General features: G+C 38.5%; 1 protein-coding gene across 3 annotated transcripts in view; it reads left to right on the forward strand.

Moving 5' to 3' along the window:
* The window catches only part of TFDP2 (transcription factor Dp-2), a 205,013-nt gene that overhangs the window by 49,997 nt on the left and 131,922 nt on the right, over nucleotides 1-23,094 (forward strand). The window contains exons 2-4 of one of the 3 annotated variants that reach the window (XM_027544446.1): nucleotides 2,165-2,271; nucleotides 7,211-7,313; nucleotides 16,584-16,650. In XM_027544446.1, the coding sequence (XP_027400247.1) occupies nucleotides 7,287-7,313; nucleotides 16,584-16,650 (94 nt within the window). In that variant the 5' untranslated portion in view covers nucleotides 2,165-2,271; nucleotides 7,211-7,286. Of the gene's footprint in view, nucleotides 1-2,164; nucleotides 2,272-7,210; nucleotides 7,314-16,583; nucleotides 16,651-23,094 lie in introns of those variants that run through there. The other 2 variants (XM_027544465.1, XM_027544455.1) reach the window with 2 other exon arrangements.

The following is a 23,094-nucleotide window of genomic DNA, read 5'->3' on the forward strand; positions in this document are numbered from 1 at the left end:
GCTTTACAATGTTGTGTTGTTTTCTGCTGTACAGCAAAGTGAATCAGCCGTGTGTGTGTGTGTGTGTGTGTGTGTGTGTGTGTGTGTGTGTATCTCCTCTCTTTTTTAGATTTCATTCCCATTTAGATCACCACAGAGCACTGGGTAGAATATTACTTAAAAAGCAAACACAAAACAAATATTTCTTGGGTTCCAACCAGGTGTCAGACACTGGATGTATGATAAGTGAAAAGACAGAGGGTCCCTGCCCTCATGTGATTCACCCTTTAGTTGTAGAGATGGCCCACAATCTGATTATCACACAAATAAATAGATAATGACAACCAGATGTGTCCTTGGAAAGGAGAAAGTAGGGGAGCATTATTAAGTAGAGACCCCTAACCCAGTCTCTGTAGTGGGAGAATTACAGTTGCCCAGAGAAAGTGACATTTGAGAGATCTGAAGGAAGGAGACTTCAATTCAATTCAGTTTGGTCGCTCAGTCGTGTCCGCCTTTTGCGACCCCATGAATCGCAGCACGCCAGGCCTCCCTGTCCATCACCAACTCCTGGAGTTCACTCAGACTCAACGTCCGTCGAGTCGGTGATGCCATCTCATCCTCTGTTGTCCCATCCTCCTCCTGCCCCCAATCCCTCCCAGCATCAGAGTCTTTTCCAATGAATCAACTCTTCGCATGAGGTGGTCAGAGTACTGGAGTTTCAGCTTTAGCATCATTCTTTCCAAAGAAATCCCAGGGCTGATCTCCTTCAGAATGGATTGGTTGGATTTCCTTGCAGTTCAAGGGACTCTCAAGAGTCTTCTCTTAATACCTGGGAAAAACTCCAGGCAGCGAGAACAGCAGGCAGAGGCTCAGAGACAGGAGAAGCGTGCCTTTGAGGAACAGACAGGAAGGCCAGTGGACGTAGATGAGAGAAGGGTGTGGGAAAGTGGTTCAGCACAAAGCTGATGAAGTGAGCAGATGAGGCACTGAGGACCGAGTCATTACAGTGTGATCGTTGTCACCAGTATAAAAATGTAGGAAATCTAATTGCCCACCAGCAGAGGACTGGTGGTATAAGTTACAGCGTACACAACGTAAAGGAATATTATATAGCTGTAAAAGGGAGGAAGTTTACTACCTAATCAGAAGAATAAAGAATTGTAGATTTCATATTGAAATTTAGAAATAGAAAGAACCTTTAAAAAAGGGGAAAAACTTGACCCAATGACGTATGATTTGTCCTGTATGAAAAGAATTATTTTGGTAAAGTAAGTTATCCTTCTTTATATGGATTTATTGTGATAATTACTTATTTTGTCATGTTTTCAAGGTAAAATATATTTTATAAAGTAGCATAGTAGTTGAGAATATGTCCACTGGGCTGAGATCCTGGGTTGATATTCTGGCATTGCCGTTTGCACAGCTGGTTAACTGGGCAAATTAATTCAGCTTTTTAAAGCCTAGTTTTGCCATTTGTAAAATGTGAACAGTACTGACATTTATCTGATAGAGTTGCAGTATGAATTGAGTGAGAGAATATATGTGAATCACTTAGATAGGCTCATCACCTAAGAAAAAAGTTGTATACTGTCACTTCCTATGAAAGTATCTTCTAATTAATCCCCTTTATCAAAAGTTAGAGTGCAAAAAGAGAGAATACTGAAGAAAGTTACATCAAAAGCAGCTCTGTAGTTGGATTTCAGAGATGGAATTATAGCTGCTATTTGTTACCTGTTTTATTGTTGTGTATATTTTCCAAACTTTGAAACATGAGCATATATTTAAAATTACTACCATTTCCCATTTAAGTATGCTTTGTCTTCTTTTCAGCTTGTTTTGCTGAAATTTTAATTTTTAGGAACATCCTTTTCAGCAGTGTTAGAAAGTCTGCAAATCTCGATTCAAGAGATGTTAGTTCAGTAAATGTATTCATAATTATTTTTGCTTTCCTCCTTATATTTTGATTAATGTTGTACCAATTTAAAAGGCTTTGTACCCACAGCTGCTAAGTTGTGATTGGAAAGGAAAGGGGCTTCCTTTTTGAGACCATCTGTGGGAGTTGCATTGTCTGAGTCTGACAAGAGATCATGGCAGATGGTGAGGTCACTGAGATTGACTTTTTGAGCTTGACATAATGTGCTCATGAAGCTGGAAGAAGAAATCCGACTTATTTTTTAACCAACAGGAGAACATGGTGACAGGAAGAAGTGTACAGTTGTTGAGTCTGGATGAAGCATAATGCATCAGTGCACATGACTGGTTTAATCTTTGACAGTCGCCAGTACTGCCAAGGTAGCTGTCTGTTGAAACATTCCGTGCTGTGTTTATTTACTTTCTAGGCCCTTGGTTTAAGTCATATGTTGCAAATAACATTTAGATTAAAGACAGTGTAGAAAAAAAGACAAAAAGTTTTAAAGATTCTTAGAAATGTGTATTTTTAAATTGAAAGGTTATAGGCTGTCACTCAAAGCCAGTGCAGCATACTTCTTCATTTTTAATTGAATGAAGATCTCTGTCATAGTCACATGTCTTTTTATAACATTTATCTTAATGTAATTTTATGTAATTTAAATTACACTTGAAGGTTTATGCTTACTGTTGCATCTATCAGGAGCTCTCTAGTGTCTGGATTAGTATTTTGCTCATAGTGTATGTTCAGTAAATGTTGGCTAGGTAGATAAATTAATGAATGAAGTTAATTGCTGACTCTTTGTTAATTTTAGATGAGTTTTTTTTTTTAACCACAATTACATGCTTTTTTCCCCCCACTTTGAAATTGGATTTATGTTGTGGTCTTTATCACTTCTACTATGTGTGAATTATGTATTATTTATTTTGGAAGCAGAAACCTTAATTTGTCATGAGAAGTCAGTGAGCCATTTTTTCCTTAACGTTAATGAGTACTTTGTCCAGGCAGTGTCCAAATTATTTTCCACGTCTTGACTCATTTAATTAAGTAGATGTATTGTGCTACTACTCTTTTGTAGATGAAGACATTGAAGTACAATGATGTTAATATAAGTGTGCTTAAGATACTCATGTACTTTGGCTCTATTTCAAACATTTATCATTTAGGTAACATTTAGAAGTTACAGTTTGTGCTTACCTCTGGTGAGAAGATGCAAAGGGAATACTAAACAGAATTATGTTTTGTCTTATTAAACTCAGTTACTGAAGCTAAGATGTGTTTTTATTGGTCACTTCTTGTTACTGTGTGTTGAAATAATAACACCTTGTTAATTTCTTGTTGTTTGCATGAGTAACAGTGCCACTGACTAACCCAGTCCTTAGGAAATATAATCCCGAATGGAACACTGAGTATAATAAGGAAGCAGATGCTCAGAGACAAGGAGCTGTAACCATTACAGCCATACTCTGAAAATGAAGAAATGGGAGAGGGGGGAAAAGGGCATTTAGCTGAATCTGGTAGCCCAGCCTAACAATGACTACTTATATTTCATTGACCAGAATTAATGTCATGGCCAAACCATCTGGGAGGGAGACAGAAGGTAGTAGTTTAGTTGGGCATATTGCTGGTTTGGTGAATGAGATGGGATTTCAGGAATATTTATCTCATATTTGTAACACTGAAGAGTATATAACAGATAATTGATAAATGTGAAACAATTCCAGTGTAGGGACTTGATTTTCATATTCACTCATGGTAGCTGTGATCAAATCTGCTGCTACAGTGGGAAAGCAAAAATCACAGCTATACTTCCAGTCTTGGGCTTTTAAACATATGTTTTCTTTATCATTGAAAAATCACACTGTTTTAGTGAAAGGTAAAAACGTTTCCTCACCACTCCCTGCTCCACAGTTTTATTTGTAGATTCAAATTCTAGCATGTGAGGCAGACGTTTGGAGCCTCCATTGCTTTCAGTTCAGTTCAGTCGCTCAGTCGTGTCCGACTCTTTGCGACCCCATTAATTGCAGCACGCCAGGCCTCCCTGTCCATCACCAACTCCCGGAGTTCACTCAAACTCACGTCCATCGAGTCGGTGATGCCATCCAACCATCTCATCCTCTGTCGTCTCCTTTTCCTCTTGCCCCCAATGCCTCCCAGCATCAGAGTCTTTTCCAATGAGTCAACTCTTCACATGAGGTGCCCAAAGTATTGGAGTTTCAGCTTTAGCATCATTCCTTCCAAAGAACACCCAGGACTGATCTCCTTTAGAATGGACTGGTTGGCTCTCCTTGCAGTCCAAGGGACTCTCAAGAGTCTTCTCCAACACCACAGTTCAAAAGTATCAATTTTTCAGTGCTCAGCTTTCTTCACAGTCCAACTCTCACATCCATACATGACCACAGGAAAAACCATAGCCTTGACTAGACCTTTGTTGGCAAAGTAACGTCTCTGCTTTTCAATATGCTATCTAGGTTGGTCATAACTTTCTTTCCAAGGAGTAAGCGTCTTTTAATTTCATGGCTGCAATCACCATCTGCAGTGATTTTGGAGCCCCAAAAAATAAAGTCTGACATTGTTTCCCCATCTGTTTGCATGAAGTGATCGGACCAGATGCCATGATCTTCATTTTCTGAATGTTGAGCTTTAAGCCAGTTTTTTCACTCTCCTCTTTCACTTTCATCAAGAGGCTTTTTAGTTCCTCTTCACTTTCTGCCATAAGGGTGGTGTCATCTGCATATCTGAGGTTATTGATGTTTCTCCCATCAATCTTGATTCCAGCTTGTGTTTCTTCCAGCCGAGCATTTCTCATGACGTACTCTGCATAGAACTTAAATAAGCAGGGTGACAATATACAGCCTTGACGTACTCCTTTTCCTATTTGGAACCAGTCTGTTGTTCCATGTCCAGTTCTAACTGTTGCTTCCTGACCTGCATACAGGTTTCTCAAGAGGCAGGTCAGGTGGTCTGGTATTCCCATCTCTTTCAGAATTTTCCACAGTTTATTGTGATCCACACAGTCAAAGGCTTTGGCATAGTCAATAAAGCAGAAATAGATGTTTTTGTGGAACTCTCTTCCTTTTTCCATGATCCAATGGATGTTGCCAATTTGATCTCTCATTCCTCTGCCTTTTCTAAAACCAGCATGAGCTTCTGGAAGTTCACGGTTCACGTATTGCTGAAGCCTGGCTTGGAGAATTTTGAGCATTACTTTACTAGCGTGTGAGATGAGTGCAATTGTGCGGTAGTTTGAGCATTCTTTGGCATTGCCTTTCTTTGGGATTGGAATGAAAACTGACCTTTTCCAGTCCTGTGGCCACTGCTGAGTTTTCCAAATTTGCTGGCATATTGAGTGCAGCACTTTCACAGCATCATCTTTCAGGATTTCAAAGAGCTCAACTGGAATTCCTTCACCTCCACGAGCTTTTTTCGTAGTGATGCTTTCTAAGGCCCACTTGACTTCACATTCCAGCATGTCTGGCTCTAGATAATCACACCATCATGATTATCTTGGTCGTGAAGATCTTTTTTGTCCATTGCTTTAAGCCCTTATTATTTACGATCTTTTTAAAGTTAAGTTTTATTCTTCACTTTGAATGTCCTATTAAAGTTTTAATTTTGAAATAATTTTAAAATAAGAGAAAAGTTGCAGAAATAGGCAAAGATCTTTTGAATACCCCGACCTAGAATCACTAGTCAGTAAGCATTTTGCCACACGTGCTTTATCACTCCCTCTCTCTATATATACAAATTATATACATTTATTAATCATTTGAAAGTATGTTTCTTCTGCATACCCTTTCACTAGTAAATATTTTGGTATATTTTTCCCTAAGGTTGAGGAAAGTGAAGAAGTGAAAGTATAATCACTTAGTTGTATCCGACTCTTTGCTACTCCATGGACTGTAGCCCACCAGACTCTTCTGTCCATGAGGTTCTCCATACAAGAATACTGGAATGGATAGCTAGCTAGTCCCTTCTCCAGGGGATCTTCCCAACCCAGGGGTCAAACCTGGGTCTTCTGCATTGCAGGTGGATTCTTTTCCTGCCTGAGACACCAAGGAAGCCCATTCACTTAAAAAAAAGAAAGAACACAATCCTCTGATCAGAAGCAGGAAATGAAACAGTACAGTTATCCAGTCTGCAGAACATGTTTTGCCTTCTCCAGTTGCCCCAATAATGGTCTTCATAGCAGTTATTTTTGTGACTCAAAGCCCAGTCCAGGATCATTCATTACATGTAATTTTCATATGACTTTAGTCTTAAATCTGTAATGTTTCTTTAGCCCTCCTCTGTTTTTCGTGATAAACTAATATTTTTAAGAACTCAGGCAATTGTTTCATAGAATGTCTCTTAATTTGCATGTCAGCATCATCGCCTCATGGTTAGATTTAGATTATACATTTTAGGAAATACCTCAGAAGTGATACTGTGTCCATCACAGTGCACCTGGGGAGATGCACGATGCTGGTTTATTCTGGTATTGGTCATAGGTAGCTTTCGTCACCTTGACTGTAGTGGTATGTGCCAGGTTTCTTCACTGTAAAATTTGATGTAAGAGGTATCTTGTAGGGTAATATTTCAAGACTGTATAAATATCCTTTTTCTCACCAAATTTCATTTAATAATTTTAGCATCTTTTGATGATTCTTACCGAATCCATTAATATCACAGTGTTTACAGATTGGTGGTTTTCTAACTGCATCATTTCTTTGTACATATTAGTTGGAATTGTATTGCAAAGAAGACGTTTCCCTTCCTTGTTATCTGTTTCTATAAATGTGAACTCTTGGATTATTATTTTAGTCATTGGGTTTAGAATCTGTTACAGTGTGTTGTTATTAGTATGTACTTAGGTGCTTAACTGCCCCTTTAAACTGGCTTAAGTTGTCCCTTGATGTTGTGGACTCTCTAAGCCATCTCCTGTATACTTTTAATATGTCTCTGTCATTCCTTACTTTAGATACTCAAAGTGTTCTAGGTTTATCTCGTGCATTTCCTGCTCCATTGCTGGAATTGGCTATTTTTCCCAGAATCCCTGGTATTGCTTTCAGTGGATTATCTATACCAGCATAGTATAATATTTCAAAGTCCAGGCTCTGTCACTTCTTAGCTGAGTTGGTTTGGTTGAATTATTTAACATCTCTAAATTGCAAGTTTTATTTGGATAATGACAGTTAGAATGGTCCACATCTCGTAGTGTTGTTGTGAGGATTAATTTAGGTAATTAAAAAACAGTGAATATCACATAATAATTATGACATAAATGTTGCTTATTATTATGATGACTATTACATTACTCTTCCCTCTTTTTCTCTTTAACAGGATATTCTTTTAAAGAATTATTGAAGACGAAGTTTTTTTATTTGTTTTTTAATGGCTTTACAGAATTTTAAATTGAATGCAGTTTGACATGACGGCAAAAAATGTAAGTATTTGTGAATTTTTAAATGTAAGTATTTAAAATAAGCTATACTTTTTCCTGTGTACATTTTCTTCACCATTTTGACTAATCCCAATTCGGTTTACCGGCATCAATGTATCATCTGGTTTTGTTTCTGCAAAGAAAGAAACTGTGAACTTTAACGCTGTTGAAGCTCGTCTCTCACGGCCATGGTAGCCTTGTTGCAAACCGCTGCCAGGTTGCTCCGACTCAGCAGCTGCAAAATTGCTGTCTCCAGAAATGTTCCCACCTCCCTCCTGTTTTGTGTACTGTTAATAAATTTGCTTTGGTGCTTTCTGGAGAGTTACTTGGCATTATTGAGAAAAATCACTGTTTTCTTTGGCTCAGGTTTTTTCTTTTGAATTTACCCTTAAAAATGTGTACAATCAGATGTTGTTCAGAAGCAGCCTGCTGTCCTCCTTGAGGTGATTCCCGACTTCAGTTGTTTTCGGGAAGTTATTCTTTTTTCTTCTTTTGTTTAAGACTGTCATTTCTGAATCTACTTCCTTTCAAGTTATATTGTTATTATACCAATGGATTTGTTTCTAGTTATGGGGAAGGATTATGCCAGAAAATAAATACTACAACATCTGTGGAAATAACTTATTATAATTACTATACCCAGATTATTAGTTTGGACTCTGATTGCAGGTAACAGAAACCAGCTTGGGCTACCTTAAACCAAAGGGGAATTTATTTTAAGGATAAGGGGATGTCTCAAGGAATTCAAGCGTAGAAATTGAGCAGACCCTCAGAAAGATCAGGGTCCAGAAACTTGAAATCTACCAGGAATTGAAGCAGTATTTAGGTTTCATGTGTCATCTCTGTGTGTTTCTGTGCATTAGCTGCATTACTCTGTGTCTCTCTGCAAAGCATCTTCCTTAGTTCACAGTCAGTCAGCATCTCGATCTACTTGTTATAGTATCAGCGTGCTGAGAGAAAGAGAGACAGAGAGAGAAGTATGAAGGAAGGGAGGTGGGTAGCCTGACAGATCCTGTCTGCTTATTTCAGCTCTAACTTCAAACTCCTTGGGGAGGACCTCTGGCACAGCTCTGTAGTCTGATATCCAGTAGTAGTTTGGTTAGTTATGACCAGAGAGATAAGTGTTATTGTGGAAAAAGATCTTGTGAACCAGACAGATATTTCTGGATACTATCCATTATACGGCTAAAGAGCATCAAAAAAATAAAAACACCCACTCTGATTACTAACATCTACTTTCCAGTTATTGATCTGGCTTTTAGCACACACTAGTAGTTGTAAGCAGATACAGACATTGCTTTGTTATCATATAATTAATTTTTTAGGATAAATTATCAGGTGTCACCTGCCTTAATCTTGTATCTATTTGTGGCTCTTGTATCTATTTGTTTAGTTGCTGTTTGGGGGAAAGAAGAGCAAAGTTTTAGTGTGTGTATTGGAATTTTTCTTGTTTTTCTCTCCTCCAGGAAACAGAGAATGTGAAAGTTATCCTGAGCAAAAGGATGACTATCATTCAACTAACAAGTATATTTTGGCTTAAAGAGGTCCTTTAAATCTTCCTAGCCATACGTACAGTTTGCTATATTAAAAGTTGTTTCCTTAAAGTAAAAAAGCATTTGAACCAGTTATTCTCCCATTATTTTCTTTGTGTATTTGGATGTCATCAAAGAGTATATGCTGTTCGTTTCTCTTCCTGCTCCAGCATCCTTGGGGGAGAGGGCTGTTTGATGAGCTGACCCTCTCCTGATTGGGGACATGGGGAGGTTAGGCCTCAGACTGGACAGAACGAAGAGGGAAAGAATTGAAGTAGACTGAACGTCTGATTCAATATCATGGTAATTCACAGTAACCATTCAGTATCACAGTAATCCAAGTCTATGCCCCACCAGTAACACTGAAGAAGCTGAAGTGGAACGGTTCTATGAAGACCTGCAAGACCTTTTAGAACTAACACCCAAAAAAGATGTCCTTTTCATTATAGGGGACTGGAATGCAAAAGTAGGAAGTCAAGAAACACCTGGGGTAACAGGCAAACTTGGCCTTGGAATACAGAATGAAGCAGGGCAAAGGCTAATAGAGTTTTGCCAAGAGAATGCACTGGTCATAGCAAACACCCTCTTCCAACAACACAAGAGAAGACTCTACACATGGACATCACCAGATGGTCAACACCGAAATCAGATTGATTACATTCTTTGCAGCCAAAGATGGAGAAGCTCTATACAGTCAGCAAAAACAAGACCAGGAGCTGACTGTGGCTCAGATCATGAACTCCTTATTGCCAAATTCAGACTTAAATTGAAGAAAGTAGGGAAAACCACTAGACCGTGACCTAAATCAAATTCCTTATGATTATACAGTGGAGGTGAGAAATAGATATAAGGGACTAGATCTGAAAGATAAGAGTGCCAGATGAACTATGGACTGAGGTTCATGACATTGTACAGGAGACAGGGATCAAGACCATCCCCATGGAAAAGAAATGCAAAAAAGCAAAATGGCTGTTTGAGGAGGCCTTACAAATAGCTGTGAAAAGAAGAGAAGTGAAAAGCAAAGGAGAAAAGGAAAGATATAAGCATCTGAATGCAGAGTTCCAAAGAACAGCAAGAAGAGATAAGAAAGCCTTCTTCAGTGATCAATGCAAAGAAATAGAGGAAAACTACAGAATGGGAAAGACTAGAGATCTTTTCAAGAAAATTAGAGATAACCAAGGGAACATTTCATGCAAAGATGGGCTCAATAAAGGACAGAAATGGTATGGACCTAACAGAAGCAGAAGATATTAAGAAGAGGTGGCAAGAATACACAGAAGAAATGTACAAAAAAGATCTTCACGACCCAGATAATCACGATGGTGTGATCACTGACCTAGAGCCAGACATCCTGGAATATGAAGTCAAGTGGGCCTTAGAAAGCATCAATATGAACAAAGCTAGTGGAGGTGATTGAATTCCAGTTGAATTATTTCAAATCCTGAAAGATGATGCTGTGAAAGTGCTACACTCAATATGCCAGCAAATTTAGAAAACTCAGCAGTGGCCACAGGACTGGAAAAGGTCAGTTTTAATTCCAATCCCAAAGAAAGGCAATGCCAAAGAATGCTCAAACTACCACACAATTGCACTCATCTCACACGCTAGTAAAATAATGCTCAAAATTCTCCAAGCCAGGCTTCAGCAGTTCGTGAACCATGGACTTCCAGATGTTCAAGCTGGTTTTAGAAAAGGCAGAGGAACTAGAGATCAAATTACCAACGTCTGCTGGATCATGGAAAAAGCAAAAGAGTTCCAGAAAACATGTATGTCTGCTTTATTGACTATGCCAAAGCCTTTGACTGTGTGGATCACAATAAACTGTGGAAAATTCTGAAAGAGATGGGAATACCAGACCACCTGACCTGCCTCTTGAGAAACCTGTATGCAGGTCAGGAAGCAACAGTTAGAACTGGACATGGAACAACAGACTGGTTCCAAATAGGAAAAGGAGTACGTCAAGGCTGTATATTGTCCCCCTGCTTATTTAACTTCTATTCAGAGTACATCATGAGAAACACTGGGCTGGAAGAAGCACAAGCTGGAATCAAGATTGCCAGGAGAAATATCAATAACCTCAGGTATGCAGATGACACCACCCTTATGGCAGAAAGTGAAGAGGAACTAAAAAGCCTCTTGATGAAAGTGAAAGAGGAGAGTGAAAAAGTTGGCTTAAAGCTCAACATTCAGAAAATGAAGATCACAGCATATGGTCCCATCACTTCATGGCAAATAGATGAGAAAACAGTGGAAACAGTGTCAGACTTTATTTTTCTGGGCTCCAAAATCACTGCAGATGGCAATTGCAGCCATGAAATTAAAAGACGCTTACTCCTTGGAAGGAAAGTTATGACCAACCTAGATAGCATATTCAAAAGCAGACACATTACTTTGCCAACAAAGGTCCATCTAGTCAAGGCTATGGCTTTTCCAGTGGTCATGTATGGATGTGAGAATTGGACTGTGAAGAAACCTGAGCGCCAAAGAATTGATGCTTTTGAACTGTGGTGTTGGAGAAGACTCTTGAGAGTCCCTTGGACTGCAAGGAGAGCCAACCAGTCCATTCTAAAGGAGATCAGTCCTGGGTGTTCTTTGGAAAGACTGATGCTAAAGCTGAAACTCCAATACTTTGGCCACCTCATGTGAAGAGTTGACTCATTGGAAAAGACTCTGATGCTGGGAGGGATTGGGGGCAGGAGGAGAAGGGAACGACCGAGGAGGTGGCTGGATGGCATCACCGACTCGATGGACATGAGTTTGCGTAAACTCTGGGAGATGGTGATGGACAGGGAGGACTGGTGTGCTGCAGTTCATGGGGTCACAAAGAGTCGGACGTGACTGAGTGACTGAACTGAATGTCTGAGAAAGTTCATTAGCCATTCTGAAATAGATAAGCACATTTTTGTGGCCTTTTAATATATTTTGTTGAGATACTCACTAGAGGGATCATCTCATTTTACAACACCATGAACAATCATTCTCATCTCTCCCCTCCCCATCTTTCTGCAGCAAATAAATATGTTCAGCACTGTTCCAGACTCCTACCTTCTTGGGATTTATAGTGTAGTGAGAGGAGATGATAAATATGTAATGTTAATGATACCTGTTATGAAGAACAATAAAACAGGGTAAGAGGAGAGAAAGCATAGCAATGTGGAGGTCTCTTTCAACAAGGTATTCAGAAGCATCCTTTTTAAGGAAATGGCATTTAGACAGACAGATGCTCTTCAGTCACAATCCAGAAGGAAGGAGTCAACCATGTGAGAATCTGGGGAAAGAGCATTCCAGGTAGAGGCAGGAGAAAGTGCGATTGATCAGAGAGCAGCCGATGACTAGTTGACAAAGTGGGACAGAGTAACTAAGCCACACAAGTGGTAGGAGGTGAAGCCAGAGAGCAGGTGCCAGATCATGGGGAGCCTCGAAAATGGGGGTGAGCAGTATGTGTTTTATTTAGTTTAGTTAATTTATTGTTTGACTGTGCTTGGGTCTTTGTTGTGTGTGGCTTGTGGGCTCAGTAGTTGTGGAGAACAGGCTTTGTTGCTCCATGGCATGTGGGATCTTAGTTCCCAGACCAGGGATTGAACCTGTGTCTCTTGCATTGGAAGGTGGGTTCTTAACTACTGGATCACCAGGGAAGTCCTGAGTGGTATATATTTTAAATGTCCATAGGTAGCCAATGGAGTTTTTGAGGATGATTTCAAGACCTAACTTAGCATTTTTAAGTTTATTCTGGCTACTGGGTGAATCGACCGAAGAGGGCCATAATATACGCAAGGCACTCATTTGGTACTTATCCCAGTAGTTCAAACAGCAGAATATGGTAAGCTAGTCTAGGGTAATGATACTGGAGATGGGCAATAGTGGTTGAATCTAGGATGAATAGAAGGAACAGCCAGCAAGACTTATTGAGTAATTAGGATATGGGGACAGGGAAGAAGTTAAAGATTTCTCAGCATTTGGCTTGTGTAACTGGGTATGTGGTTTTGTGGTTTCATGAGAAGAGGATCTCTTGGGGAAGTACAGGATTTTGTGGCAAACTCAAAAATTGTTTTGAACATATTAAAGTTGAGGGACCTGAAAACATCCAGGTGGAGAAATTGGCCAGCCAGTTAATATAATGATAAATAATGACTCTGGAGCTGTAGGGAAAGCTTGGGGCTGGTTGTAGAAATTTTAGAGTCATTTCATCTTAGATTATTTTAAAGTGGGGCGGGGGGACTCCATGTGCTTGGGTAGAGAATCCATCAGGACCAAGTTCTGAATACAGGGTTTCCATAGCAACTGCAGAGGAAGAGAGGCAGCAAAGGACAGGAGAAATGGACAGAAAGGAAAGAAAGCATTGCCTTGATGATGTGGAAGCCAAGTAAAGAACGTGTTTCAAGAAGGAAGGAGTGATAATTGTATCATATGCCACTGAAAAATGACTCTTAGATCTGGAAGAGATTGCCCTGGTTTTATGGGAGCATTAATAAATGTATGTGAAAAAAAATTATGTGTAAATATTTACATCTTTATTTTCTATTTCTCATTTTGCATTTCTCTTATGAGAACAGTTTCTTGTGAAGAGTTACTTTTGCCTTAGTTCAGTGCCATTCTAGGTCTTTTATGGTTGCAGGTGTTAGAAACCCTTTTCAAAGTAGCTTAGGGCAAAGAGTGGCATTTCTTGATTGGCACAACTGAAAAGTCTGGAGTACTCTGGCTTCAAATACAACTGCTTTCAGGGGACCAACTGAGGGGCATCAGAGCTCTGTGTCCTTTTTCTAGCTTTTGGCTCTATCTGGTGGCAGAATAGCCTACACTGGCGTCCTAATGCTCAGTCTCAGAAGAGAGGAAGTTTTTTTTTTTTAGCTTTTATGTTTCAGATTCCATGGAGGAGCTTCTGTTGACCCTGTTTGGCCCACATTCTTAGACAAGTCATTGTAGAGAAGGAAGTAGGGTTCCATACATGGTTTGCTGCCTCACCATGGGTCGTGGGGCCACCCAGGCTGTAATAGCACAGTTGAGTCTCTAAAATGAACAGTCCCACCAGAACTGCATGGGTTGTGGGATGGATCCCTTTGCAGAAGGAAGTTCTGCAGAGCTGGTGATGTATCCTTTTTATCTGGGGTAAAATAAAGTAGTATCAGGTAGTATCTAGTATCCACTAATGGGGCTTTCCCAGTGGCTCAGTGATAAAAGAATCCATCCACCTGCCAATGCAGGAGACACGGGTCCAATCTCTAGGTTGGGAAGATCCTCTGGAGGAGGACATGGGAACCCACTCCAGTACTCTTGCCTGGGAAATCCCATGGAGAGAGGAGCCTGGTGGGCTTGAGTGCATGGGGTCGCAGAAGAATAGGACACAACTGAGTGGCTGAGCGAGCGAGCCAAGTATCCACTGATCCTCTTCTTGACCAAAAATGCAGATGTGTTTTCTCCTAAGTTCACTCAGTGTACAATAAAGAACTTGAAAGGTAATTTTTTGCCTTGTCAAAGAATCTTTTAAAAATATGTAAGCCATCATATTCATTACAGAAAATTAGAAAATACAGATAAAGAAACTAGAGATTAGAGATCGTATACACAAATGTGTGTGTGTGTGTGTGTATATATATATATGAACCAAAATCTATATATAGTTTTTCAATTTATTTTTGGCTGTACCACGTGACATGTAGAACTTCCTCAACCAAGGATTGAACCCGTGTCCCCTTGCAGTGGAAGCGTGGAGTCCACTTATATATGGAGTCCATATATATTTTTTTTTTTTTTTTAAATAAAAATGAGGCCAGATTGTTTTGTAACCTGCTCTATGTAGTCTCTATGATGAGTATCTTCTCCTGTCTTGATAACTCTGTAACATCAGTTTAAATGGCTTTTTAATGTCATCTTTTCTATGGACCTTACACCAGTTTCCTAATATTGGCCATTATTTTCACTTTTTTTTCCCTCTTTTAACTTTTTTATTTTTGTCAACTCATTGGGTTATTTCTGTGAAACAAAAATCTTACAAAATTACTGGCCCCAAGGGTGTGTACTTTTTAGGGCACCTTTGATTCATACTACTAAATTGAATCTCAGGAAGACCACCAGTTATATATTCACATTGGTATATGAAGGTGCCAGTTCCCCTTTATTTTCTTTTTAATCTTTGTCAATCTACTTGCAAAAGATGGTATGTAATTCGCTACATTTCTCTGATTGCCAGTTAGATCGAACTGGTATTACATATATTATCTATATACTTACTGGTCATTTGTGTCTCTCATGAATTGTCTTCGTCAGTGTTAAAGTAATAAACCTGTTGCCCTTTGAGTTAATAACTCAGACTTGAATACTGCTTTGCATTAACGAACATGTTTCCATAATTTTTTAATTTGGTCTAAAGAGTTGCCTGAGTTTGTTGTATGTATGTAATATCATTCCCATGACAATGTTCCATGAACACCTTGCTTGTGAATGATGGTAGAGATAAACTTTGAGCATAGATCATCTCGCTTTGAATCCTGTTTTCTTTTGGGTATATCAATCTGAGACATTAAAAATCAGTGACATTACAATGGTATTCTTGGAATAGAATTGGACTCAAACATTTAAGCTTTGGACATCTTTTATTCAACAGGCAGTGACTGCTTACACTGGGCAATGCAGTGTTTGAATATCCAGATAGAAAACTTTTTTCAGGATCTTACTTGATGAAAAATTTTATGCAAAACAAGTTTACTTTTCTTCTCTTGATCTGTGACACATTATTAATGAGAGAGATCCTTTTTAAATACATAAAATAAGGAAAGAATAGCTAATATTTTAAAATGCTTTTCCTTGCCAACTTTTTCTGCTCTCAGATGATTTACTTTTTCTTTGAACCTTTAAACTTTGTTTATGAAAACAGAAATTAATATATTTTTGAAGTTTGAACTTAAACATTTTAATAGTGTTTATCTAAGCTCTAAATACGAACAGATCCTCTCCATCCATGAGACCCAGATTACACACACTGTTGATTTAGAATTGACCTTTATCTTTTTAGAATATAATCTGTTGGTTACAAAGGCACAGATGTACATCTGCTTAAAAGTTTCCAAATTTGTTTGCTACTTCACTCTGCAGAAGTTGAGCAGTAAGAGCAGGTGTTTAAACGTAATAGAAATCCAGTAACCGTGAACTCTGGACTGTGAATGTGTGGTTTTGGTTGAGGTTTTTGCCGTTACCTTTGTATAATAACAAAAAGGTATAAACTGATGCTTTTGAAGTTATTGTAATACTTAATTAAACAATTCCATTGTATTAAGCATGGAATGTATTAAAGGCTGTCTTTGCCTTCTTTGCTTTCTGTTTACAGTAGAGCACCCACAAGAGTTTCGCCTTTCTTTTCTTTTTGTAGAAGAGCTTAAGGAGAGGCATGTTGGTGGGCAGGAGTGAGGGTGGAATTTTGGTATATGTTTTGGCAGCTTCACAACTGTGACATTACTTGCTTAAGAAAAAAAGCCATTAGTAAAGTGTGTAGATCTCACTTCTGCTCATAAGTAACACTATTTCATTAACTTTTATCTTAATGTGGACAGTGCAATATTTTTCCCATTTCAAGCAGTATGGCCGCATTTTAACCCTGTTCTTATATCTGGTATAATTAACTCATCTTTATGTGACTATGTATAATATTTGATATGGACCTCTGGTGGGAGGTTATTAATAATGGCTTATTAAGTGATCACATATTATTTACAATCTTATTTATAATTTTTTAAACTATTTTATTCAGGTTGGTTTGAATTCCACAAATGCAGAACTAAGAGGATTTATAGATCAGAACCTCAGTCCAACCAAAGGTAAGGACAGTTGAATAAAAATTTTCTGCATCAGGCTAGTTTTACTGCATTTGTTTCATAAAAAAACACAGCTACATGAAGAATTACTTTGTGTATAATAATAATTGTATAATATTACTGTGTTGTCATAGACCAAATAACTTTTATCCTTTAAAACTCAGTTACCTCTGAGAGATGGAACAGAAGTGGCGTGTGTGTGTGTGCAGTGATTTAACTTGTAAAGAATACAGTGGAATGAATGAATATATGTAATTCCTTTTTCTAATACATAGTTTACTGGAGGAATGTGTATATCCAAAATCTGACCCATCAGTACAAGAACTTGTGCAGGACACTGTCAGTATCTTAAACAATATATTTTAGTAAGGAGAAATAATGTGCTGAAACCTTTGTGGTTGAAATGATATGATGTTTGGGATTGGCTTCAAAATAATCCACTGGGGAACAAAGAGCAAAGTGGATGGATATGAGTTGGTTAATTGTTTAAGCTGGGTGACAGCTGTATGAAGTTTCGTTATTCTTTTCTCTCTTCCTTTGCATATGTTTGAATTTTTTCCATTGTACATATGCAAAGGTGGAAACAAAGTGTCTGCTGTTACAAAGCAGATAGCTGGAAGAGAAACATCAGCTTTCTCAAAGGCTTATGTCTAGGGTAGGCTTAATATGTCTAAGGTGGACAGAAGGCTAAAGAAATCTATTTCAGTATAAAAATGTCCAGCTTAGTAGTTATAGCGTTCTCTAGAAGTATTCTAAGAATTTAGAGGTATTTAGCAAGCAGTGACGGAGAAGGCAATGGCACCCCACTCCAGTACTCTCGCCTGGAAAATCCCATGGATGGAGGGGCCTGGTAGGCTGCAGTCCATGGGGTCGCTGAGAGTTGGACACGACTCAGTGACTTCACTTTCACTTTCATGCATTGAAGGAAATGGCAACCCACTCCAGTATTCTTGCCTGGAGAATCCCAGGGACGGCAGAGCCTCGTGGGCTGCCGTCTATGGGGTCGCACAGAGTCAGACACGACTGAAGTGACTTAGCAGCAGCAGCAGCAGCAGCAAGCAGTGAAAGTGGTACTTGAAGCCTTGAATGCTTCTCATTTTTTCCTCAGTTTTCTAAATTGTGATAAGATACGCAAGACATAAAAACGGTATTTAAATACATTCATATTATGCCACCATTATCACCATTCATATCAGTAACTCTTCATCTTGCAAAACTACAGTTCTGCACCCATTAAACAACTACTCCCTATTTCTTCCTTCTCTAAGCCTCTGGCAAGAACCATCCTACTTCCTATATCTATGATTTTCACTACTCTGCGTACACCGTGTTTGTGTTTTTGTGACTGGCATACTTTGCTTAGTATCCTCTAGGGATTTCCTTCCTTTTTAAGGCTGAGTACTATTCCTCTATAACTGTACCACATTTTGCTTCTCTGCTCACCTATCGATGAACATGTTGATTGCCTCTATATTTTAGCTATTGTGAATGATGCTGCTATAAACATGAGAGTAGAAATATCTTTTTGAGACCCTGCATTCGGGTCTTTTGGATATATTCATAGAAGCAAAGTTACTGGGTCATGTATTAATTCTATTATTTTCAATTTTTTTGAGGAATTGGCATTTCAGTTTTCACAGAAGCTATGCCATTGTACATTCCCATCAACAGTGTACAAGGGTTCCAGTTTCTTCACATCCTTGCAAACATGTATTTTTTATCAGAGTCAACCGTATGTAAAGTGATATGTAAAGTGTATGTAAGTGATATCTCATTGTGGTTTTGATTTGCATTTCCCTAATGACTAGTAATATTGAGCATTTTTTCATGTGCTTATTTGCTATTCATGTATCTTTGTAGGAATCTCTATTCAAGAAGACACTTGCCCATTTTTAAACTGGATTATTTGTGTTTTGTTGTTGAGTTCTAGGAATTTTTTATACATTCTGGGTATTAATTCCTTATGGGAGAAATGATTTGCACATATTTTCTCCCATTCATTAGGTTATCTTTTTGCTTTCTTGACAGTATCCTTTGATGTGCAAAAGTTGTTTGATTTGATGAAGTCCAATTAATCTCTTTTTTTTTGTTGCTTTTGTCGCCTCTGCTTTTTGTCATTTCCATTAAATGATTGCCAAATCAGTGTCACCAAGATTTTCCCCAGTGTTTTCTTCTATGAATTTTATAATTTCGCTCTTCTAAGTTTAGGTCTTTGATCCATTTTGAGTTAATTTTTGTATATGATATAACTCAGAATCAAACTGATATCCAGTTTTCCCAATAGCATTTGTTGAAAAGACTATCATTTGACCATTGAATGATCTTATTAATACCCTTGTGAAAAATCAACTGGCTGTATATCTGAGGATTTATTTCTGGGCTTTTTATTCTATTCCATTGGTCTGTCCATATGTCAGTACCATAATGTTATAATTACTATAGTTTTGAAGTAAGTTCAAATTCGAAAAGTGTGAGTCCTCCTCTGAGATTGTTTTGGCTATGTAGGCTCTCTTGCAGTTCCCCATGAATTTGAAGTTTACATTTTCCATTTCTGTGAAAAAGGCTGTTAGGTTTTTTTATAGAAATTGCATTGAATCTCTGGATCACTTTGGTTTTATTGACATCTTAATAGTGCTGTATTTTCTTATTTATGAACATATTAAGTAATTATTAAAAAAAATTTTTTTAATTGGAGGATAATTGCTTTGCAGTGTTGTGTTGGTTTCTGACATAGAACAAAATGAATCAGCCATAAGTATACATATGGCCCCTCCCTCTTGAACTGCCCTCCAACCCTCCACACTATCCCACCCCTCTAGCTTGTCACAGAGCACCACATTGAGCTCCCTGTGTTATACAGAAACTTCCCGCTAGCTAACTGTTTTGCATACGGTAATGTATATGTTTCACTGCTATTCATCCCACTCTCTCCTTCCTCTGTTGTTTCCACAAGTCTGTTCTTTATGTCTGTTTCTTTTTTCCTGCGAGTAAATGGGTTTATCGGTATTATTTTTCTGGATTCCATTTATATATATATATGTTAATATACCATATTTGTTTTTTTCTTTCTGAGTTTCACTCTATATAATAAGCTCTATTTTCATGTGCCTCACTGGAACTGACTCAGATTTGTTCCTTCTAATAGCTGAGTAATATTCCTCTGTGTGTGTGTGTGTGTGTGTGTGTGTGTGTGTGTGTGTGTACATACAACTTTACTTTTTTATCCATGTATCTGTCAGTGGGTATATAGGTTGCTTCCATGTCCTAACTATTTTAAACAGCGTTGAAATGAACATTGGGGTACATATGTTCTTTTGAATTATGATTTTCTCAGGGTATGTGCCTAGTTGTGGGATAATTTTACCATTTCTTTTTGAAGTAATGAAAGTGTTCTGGAGATAGTGGTTGTAGTTCTACAACCTTGTGTATATACTGGAAACCACTGAATTGTACACTTTAAAAGATAAATTTTAGTGTATTTGAATTATGCTGTGGTTAAAAACAAAAAAAATTTTACTCAGCTTAATCTCTACTTCCGGCTCTGATTTATTCTCCCCATCTTTATCAGACTTCTTGGAAGAAGCTGTATACACTTAGAGTCCCATTCTCAGCTTTTATTCACTTTTCTACCTGATGTCATCTGGTTTTTGACTCCATTAATTCTTTGAAACTCCCCTTGGTTTTGTCTTTTTGTTGTTGTTGTTATCAGCTTTTGACACAGTTAATGTGTCCCCTCTTGTTAAAAATAGCCATATATATATATATATAAAAATAAAATGTTGACTTATTTATTTATTTGGCTGTGCTGGGTATTGGTTGCGGCACGTAGGATCTTTTTCAGTAGTGGCACGTGGGATCCTTAGTTGCACTATGTGGGACCTAGTTCACTGACCAGGGACTGAACCCAGGCCCCCTGTATTGGGAGCACAGAGTCTTAGCCACTGGGGAAGCCCCTAAAAAAAATAACCTTTTAATTTTACAACAGTTTTAGATTTATAGAAAAATTACACAAATAGTGTATAGAGCTCTCATAAACCCATCACTCAGTTTCCCTACTGTTAAAATCGTGCATTAATCTAGTACAGATTTTACAGTTAATGAGCCAGTATTGATACCTTATAACGAACGGAAGGCTAGCTATAGGTTTTTGAGAGAAAGACCGCAGAGATAAAGGTCTGTTTTCATTACAACATAAGCAAGGGCATCAACATGACTTGCCATTATTGGTGTGAACCTTGCTCACTTACTCGGCTGACACAGGCTTTGTCACGTTTCTCTGCGGTACAGTCACTCTCTCCTCCCCCTTTCTGTATACCGTAGTCTTTGAGAGAAGTCACTATGTGGAGTCACACTTGAGGAGTGGAGAGTTTGCTCCACCTCTTGACTTCTTTGAGTTGTGAGTATCTACATAATTTATTTGGATTTCTTCCATCCTAGATTTGTCTTTTCTCCCTTATTCATTTGTTTGTTTGTTTATACCAATATGGACTTACAGGTATTTAGTTTACACTCCAGGTCCTAGTCCAGTACTCTTGGATTGGCCAAAAGTTCATTCAGGTTTTACCATAACATCTTATAGAAAAATCCGAATGAATTTTTTGGCCAACCAGATATTTTTGTTTGTTGGGGTTTTGCTCAAAGTATTAAAACTGTGGCCATTGGAAATATTCAGTTGCTTTTCTGTGTCCCTTTGACATATTTCCTGCCCATTCCTCAGATCAACCATTTCCGAAAAGAGTCCCGACTGCTTTTCATAGAGAATGTTGTTAGAACACCAGGATCTTGGTGCTGAGTGAGTAAGTGTTCCTGGGATGGTGTCCTTCTTTTTGAATCGCTGTTTTTCTTTGTGTTTGTGATACCATACTTTTTAAGTCTTTATAGGAAGCAGTACAGTGTAGCAGCTAAGAACAAGGACTCTGGGGTCGAGGGTGTAATCCTGGTTGCATTTCTTATTTTTGTTTGTTGTTTTCAGTTGCTCAGTCATGTCTGACTCTTGAGGCTCCCTGGACTGTAGCCCGCCAGGCTCCTTTGTCCATGGGATTTCCCAGGCAGGAATACTGGAGTCGGTGGTCAGTTCTTTAACCAGAGCATCTTTTTGATCCAAGGATCGAACCCATGTCTTCTGCATTGGCAGGTAGATTCTTAACCACTGAGCTATATGGGAAGCCCTTGGATTTCTTATACCCAACAAAAGGTAAACCTGAGCAAAATGATCTCTCTAACCCAAAATGTCTGTAAGGAATCAGGTCATGATGGTAAGTTGCTCACAGCATCTGTAGGGATTAGATGAGGTAGTGTGCATACATCACTTAGTACAGCACCTAACATACAGTGAGCATTCATTCTGTGCTCACCCCCTTTTCATCTTTCTTTTTGGCCATTCCCTTCAGTCTGCTCTCCTAGCTCTTCTGTTTGTCTTCTAAATGTTAGTGTTCCGTGGGGTTTTTGTCTTGGGTTTTTTGTTTTCCTCACCTTGTACATTTTCCCTAGGCAGTTTTATCTATTCTCACTGCTTTGGTTTTCATTTACTTTGTATATGGTTGATTGTCAAATCTGTACCTCTGGCCCAGACCTTTGTCTTGAGATTTTGTATATTCAGCTGCTTGTTGGACACCTTCAGTTGAATAACTTATACACATCTCAGACTCTGTCTGTAATTAAAGTGATTATTTCACCTTCTCAAAATCCATTTTCCCCTTTTCTTTATTTTATTGGACAGTAATACCTTCTACCCTTTGCCCAAATCAGAAGAATCATCTTTGCCTCCTTTTTTTTCCTCTCTCTTTGGCATCAGATCCCTTGCAAGATTTGTTGATTCTACCTAAATATGTCAGTTCTTCCCACCCATTTTCTTTATTCTGTTGCTATTATCTTAGTTCAGACTGCCATAAGCCATTTCCTGGATTACTGTAGCTATTTTATTTACTTCAAGATTCTATGTTTCTTTTCTGTTTCATTCATTGTATTATAGTTACATATTTTTTTCTCAAACACAAATCTGAACAAGTCTTCCCAAGTTAAATACATTTTTATTCCTTATTGCCCTCAAGATAATGCTCCGACTCCAGTTTAAAAGGTCCTTCACATTGCGGTTCTTGCTTTCCTCCTCAGCCTTAGCTCAGACGTTGATGCCTCTTGTCACACTGAACTGCCTTCTGACTGTCGCTGTTGCGCTTCTCTGCCACCCCTTCTCCTCTCACCGCTTCTCCCGCCATCCCTGTCTCTTTGGTCTTGCTGAATCCTCTTCTCTGTACATATAATATTATTCCTCTCTGACACCATCCTACATTTCCCTCTTGATAGATACATGTTTCATCTGACTCATTTCTTCTGTGTTTTTTTTCAGTATTTACTTATTTTTGACTGCACTGGGCCCTTATTGCTGCAACTGGGATTTCCTCGATTTGTGGCGAGTGGAGGCCGCTCCTGGTTGTGGTGTGCAGGCTT

This window comes from Bos indicus x Bos taurus, chromosome 1 (assembly GCF_003369695.1).
Source record: "Bos indicus x Bos taurus breed Angus x Brahman F1 hybrid chromosome 1, Bos_hybrid_MaternalHap_v2.0, whole genome shotgun sequence".
Lineage (NCBI taxonomy): Eukaryota > Metazoa > Chordata > Mammalia > Artiodactyla > Bovidae > Bos > Bos indicus x Bos taurus.